We start from the raw sequence: 5,321 nt of genomic DNA on the forward strand, positions 1-5,321 counted from the left end.
TGTAAAGTAGAGAAACAAAATAATATTATGAAACACCCTTCTTGCCTTTTGACTTCATCTGAAGCCTAACAGGAATGCAATGAATACTTAACACCTTGATTCGGACAAACTATTCCACGAGAGGGTTGACTAATTGTGTTCACTTTCAACCAAAGAAAATTTGAGCAAAGTGTGACGACAACGATTGATTCAAAAACTCGGTTGAGGAGAAAGGATTAGGGTTTAGATCATTAACTCTGAGCATTTAACTGAAAGTGTAAAAAGCGCCTGTCCATTTCTCAACACCAGTGACTAGACAGCGGTAAAGTGTGTATTAACTCCACATTCAAACACTCTGTTATACACGTACATGGACCAAGACAAAGCCATGGGGGCAAATCATCAACCGTGTGCGTGAGCTTCAAATAGATGATGGCCTGTTTTTCCTTTTACATGTACAATGACAACACATTCAATTGATAAAAAGAACGGTTTAAAACAAACTAGTTGCGAAAAATACGCTAAACATTTATTGTAAACAATTCTGAAACAAGGCTGTATAGCGTTCTGGCATTTTAATCTCAAATCTATCGACAAATGATGTTACTGTGAAAAATAATCTTATGCCTTCCTTCATTATTATGACTTTGAAAGTATTCCATAAGGTTCATAACAATAACTCAAGATGTTTCAATTACCTTGACATTTTTATATTTGGTCTTATTTAAAGGGATAACAACTGATCGTATTAGACATATTCCGCAAATGATACATTGTGAGCAATTCATAGAAATGTATCAAAACCCATTATTGACCAAAACGAATAGTTTTGGTTATTTAACCTTAAAAAGTAACTTGCAAGGTGGCTAAGAGAATAAATATTAAATAAATAAATAAATAAATAAATAAAGACATAGTGGATTCATTGATACCTCTTGGCTTCTTATATTCGATGATGGTACTAAGTAAAGTTTTTTCGCAACAAATCATCAGCAAGTTTTGGAAATAACGTCCGAATGAAGATGTAAATTCTGGAAGAAACGGGGACGCCTATGTATGTTTGATACGCTCTTGTCACTGTTGCTTGAATAATCTCCATGGCAACATCACGTGGGTCGAACATGTGAGAAGAGGAAGCTTTTGCGCCCAAAAGGGAATTGACTGCCTCCACCGCGTTGTCTGTTCCTGTATTAATTAATTAATTGATTGGTTAAATAAATAGCTAATCACTTAATACCAAGAACTGCTATTACGAAAAATATATATATAAAAACAGTACAGGGAATTAAATAATAAATAGTGGCTTATAAAAAGTAATCATTTGCAAAATTAAGCTAAATAATTGATTTGGGATTTAAATGCCAGAAGGATATTACTGATTTATAAAACTGCTTTCGTTTGAAGAATAATACGTGTGGTTTACCCAAGTCAACTCTCACAATAATTTCATTTCAAAAAATAAATGAAAAAAAAATAGCTGTAAATAAGCTACATATTTTGTAATTTTCATATTCCTGCCATTTCAAATGTTGTATTCTAGTGTTGCAATACATCTTACAAGCAGTATTTGGTGTTTTAAGATACAACAATAACTATAAAATCGGTACAGTTGAGGACAAAATTATTAGCCCCAACTGGGAAAATTCTATTCCTTTTCAACTAATTTTCAAGCACTTGTTACAGAACAAAAAATTTTAGCACAATATTTTTAAACATACTTGCTTTTTTGGAGGCTAACATTCTTTTATTTCAGACACAGAAATGTAATTGTTTAACAAAACTAAAAATTCACCAACGTCAAAATTATTAGCCCCCTGATTTTAATTGTGTATCTTTTCTGGTTGATAACAGCTAGTAGTCGCTTGTGGTAGTTTTGGACAAGCTTCTGACACACCAACTGAGGAATTTTATCCCATTCTCCTTTGGCAAATCTTTCTAGTCCCATCAGGTTTGATGGTCTTCAGGTATGGACCTTAGTCGTCAGTTCATCCCACAATTTTTCTACCGGATTCAAGTCCGGTCTTTGGGCAGGCCAGTCCATGACATTCACTTTGGCCCTCTGGAGGTAGGTCGTCACCAGTATAGAAGTATATTTTAAGTCTTTGACATGTTGGAAGACGAAACTGACGACCCAAGCCAAATTTTGTTGCATTTTCCTAGGTGGGGCTAATAATTTGGTCCTCGCCTGTATGTTGGTAATTTTAGAATTGATCGGTTGATCAGTTTAAATTGGAGTAAAATGTTTCCTCATGTAACTTACTTGTTAATCCCACGGTGCTCAGTGTGATGGAGATATTTGAGTGTTTTAATTTCAGTTCCTGCCTCAAAACTCCAAAGAAGCCTTGGAGAGCGTATTTCGCCGTTGTGTACCATGATATATACGGAGTGGCAATATAACCTATAAACATAAAACCCTGTATCATAAAAGTGAGCGTGAGTGGTAATCTTTCACAGATGAAGGCACTGTTGCATCTTTGTACGTTTATTTAAAGAAATAATAACAAAAAAGTGCACATGTAGATACTTATGCTCAACGAAATATATTTATTCGACCTTCGCCAGGGAAAAAAACATTTCGAAATCAAATTATTTTGCTACGCAATGTAAAATATAACAGTACTTGTGCCATATACAACAGGCGGGCACATAACAAAAGTTAATACTAAACAAATAAACATGATATATTGGTCATAAGCAATGTTGTAGGCAGGGCATTGACAACAGAGACAAATATTTCAATTTGGAAGGGTAGTCTGTTATTCTGGCCCTAATCTGCTTATGGGGGATAATAATAATAATAATAATAACAATAATAATAATAATAATAATAATAATAACGAAAGTTATACTGTACTTAAGGTATCTACATACTGACCCGCCAGAGATGAGACAACTCCAATACGCCCACTACTCTTGGTCAGCAAAGGTAAGGCGTGGGACGCCAAATGGACATATGACCGGAAGTTAACGTCCATCGTCGTGGCCAGTTTGGTGAGGTTCTCTCTGGTCCCAAGCCACTCCTCTCTTTTCGCAGACAAAACGTGGTTCAACTTCAGTATATCCAAACCTCCCAGTGTTTGTTCTGCGAACTGAAGAATACGGTAAATGGTGATGTTAACTGATAAATGAAGCATGGGTGTTTAGATGAGGGTGTGTAGGGCTCTCTCTCTCTCTCTCTCTCTCTCTCTCTCTCTCTCTATTTGACCTTGTTTTTGGTGTGTGTTTTTTTTTCAGAAGTCGAAAGGACAGGGGGTCACGGCCCCCCTGATGTTAACTGATAAATGAAGCATGGGTGTTTGGATGAGGGTGTCTCTCTCTCTCTCTCTCTCTCTCTCTCTCTCTTTGACCTTGTTTGTGGTTTTTTTTTTTTCAGAAGTCGACAGGATGGGGGTCACGACCCCGCTGAACCCCCAAATCTGCCACTGCTCGGTAAAGAATTCATGTTTGTTTTTAAGTAATACTGACGTGATCAATTCCTTAAGCATTTTTCGGTATTATATGTAAATGTCCCTGACAAAATCTCTTGAAGGAGGATTAAACTTGGGAAATTCGTATATTCGTGTTAAGGGACTTTCTTCAACTGTTTAGCCGAATTTCTTGCCGAAAAACTGTGTCGTACAGTCATATGGATGCATAATACGGGATCACTAAGCTTTAACACAAATTTAATCATAAAAATACGGTCCATTATGGAAGATAAAACTGACAGGAGTGTTTTGTATTACCTACTGAGCTTAGACATTTATGTTTGAATCTGTGGAGAAATTGATACGTAATTTATGAATGAATAAATGAGTAGATAAATGAATCAATGAATGGATGTTTGAACAAACACATATAGATACATATAACTATAATTAAATCGATAATTCCACAATAAATTTCATGCGATTTATTATCAATTATATCTTCCAAATTGTTGGTAAAGGAAGTATTTACCTGTATAACTTTCTCCGTATTGTCCCTGTCTCCCATGTCAGAGACGAGGTACACGTGTTTCGCCTCGGAGATTGGGGACAACGTCTTGCATCCTGATACGACCTTCACAAGAGAAATACAACCGTAAACGGTACCTTTTTACCTAAATATCATTTTTAAGGCAGGTATTTTTTTACTGTGTTTAATATGCATAAACCACTTGGTTTAATGTATAATCATCTTATGAATCCTCGTGTCTTTAAAAAGTCGACTTTTGTATTTTATAAATAACAATTATGATGCTGATAATAACAACAATAATAATAATAATAATAATTATTATTATTATAATTATTATTATTATTATTATTATTGCTATTATTATTAGTGGTGGTGCCTCTGACCTTCTTCAACAGATGTTCTCTTCGAGCAATCAAGACAAGGTTTGCTCCCATCTTGGCAAAATGATACGCCATCTGTTCTCCTATTCCAGTTGACGCCCCTGTTATTAGGACATTTTTACCTTTCACATCAGCTGGAAAAAAAAAAAACATGAAGAAATTTTGCGCCTAATGCCATTGCAAAAGGAAGAATGGGTTTATTAATTAGAACGGCAAACTAAACAACGTGTAATGAGAGAGAGAGAGAGAGAGAGAGAGAGAGAGAGAGCTTCTGGAGAGACACTGTGTCACATAAAAAAGACGACATCACGATCATCGGAGGCTTTCCCTCACTTGCTCACTTAACGTAAAAGATACTACACTTACCGGGGTCAAAATCGTCAACGTACTGCATCGCAATGTACGCAACAACCACTGCAGATAAGGCAAGCGTCATTAAGGTCAACTTCAGCCCCATCTTTATCTAAACATATGTAACATGTGTATGTATGATGTATGATTGTGGTTGTAGAGAAGTGCGTTCGTGACTTATCGTTTGTGTCCGTGTGTCTTCGTTTCTATATAAAACACGCCCCTCTTTGTTTCGCGGCACATTCGTTTCTTGTTTCTGCCATGTTCACACACAGGTATGATAGACTTGATTGGTTTACTTTTCATTTTCTTTGTGTTTAGATTTTGTATTTCTCTAAGTTTAGTTTGATCATTTAAGTGCTTCTCATTTATTTTCATCCTTATTTAGTTTAGAAATTTAGTAAGTATTTTTAGTTCATTAATGTTATTCATTTAAATTTTTCTAAGTTTGTTCAGTTCTGCATTAAGTTCATTTTATTTATTTGTAAATTATTAAAAGACATTCGTTTCTTGTTTCTGCCATGTTCACACACAGAGTACACTCGGGTTCGTAAATAAAGTATATTGAGAGCTGTTACATTTTTGGCGCCCGAACAGGGACCCGAGTAAACTCAATCGTGTGACTAGATTGGGATAGTGGAAGACTGCCCACATCACTGATGATGCCAATCA

The 5,321-nt window shown here is 35.6% G+C and overlaps 1 protein-coding gene across 1 annotated transcript; it reads right to left on the bottom strand.

Annotated features, from left to right (window-relative positions):
• Positions 1-611: 611 nt before the first annotated feature.
• Positions 612-4,755, bottom strand: LOC106174172 (hydroxysteroid 11-beta-dehydrogenase 1-like protein). The gene is made up of 6 exons (XM_086995635.1): positions 4,665-4,755; positions 4,302-4,432; positions 3,919-4,020; positions 2,855-3,068; positions 2,240-2,377; positions 612-1,164 (listed from the first exon to the last, which is right to left on the bottom strand). The coding sequence occupies exons 1-6, from the start codon at positions 4,753-4,755 to the stop codon at positions 941-943; spliced, it is 900 nt and encodes a 299-aa protein (XP_086851761.1). The 3' UTR covers positions 612-940.
• Between the last annotated feature and the right edge of the window lie 566 nt (positions 4,756-5,321).

Source organism: Lingula anatina, chromosome 9, assembly GCF_051362555.1.
Source record: "Lingula anatina isolate TDL-2025a chromosome 9, LinAna3.0, whole genome shotgun sequence".
Taxonomy (NCBI): Eukaryota; Metazoa; Brachiopoda; class Lingulata; order Lingulida; family Lingulidae; genus Lingula; species Lingula anatina.

Coding starts and splice junctions, on each gene's coding strand:
- LOC106174172 (XM_086995635.1), bottom strand. CDS start 4,755: ATGGGGCTGAAGTTGACCTTAATGACGCTTGCCTTATCTGCAGTGGTT. Junction 2,378..2,854: donor AGTTGTCTCATCTCTGGCGG/GTCAGTATGTAG, acceptor TTATGTTTATAG/GTTATATTGCCACTCCGTAT. Junction 1,165..2,239: donor GAGCACCGTGGGATTAACAA/GTAAGTTACATG, acceptor TAATTAATACAG/GAACAGACAACGCGGTGGAG.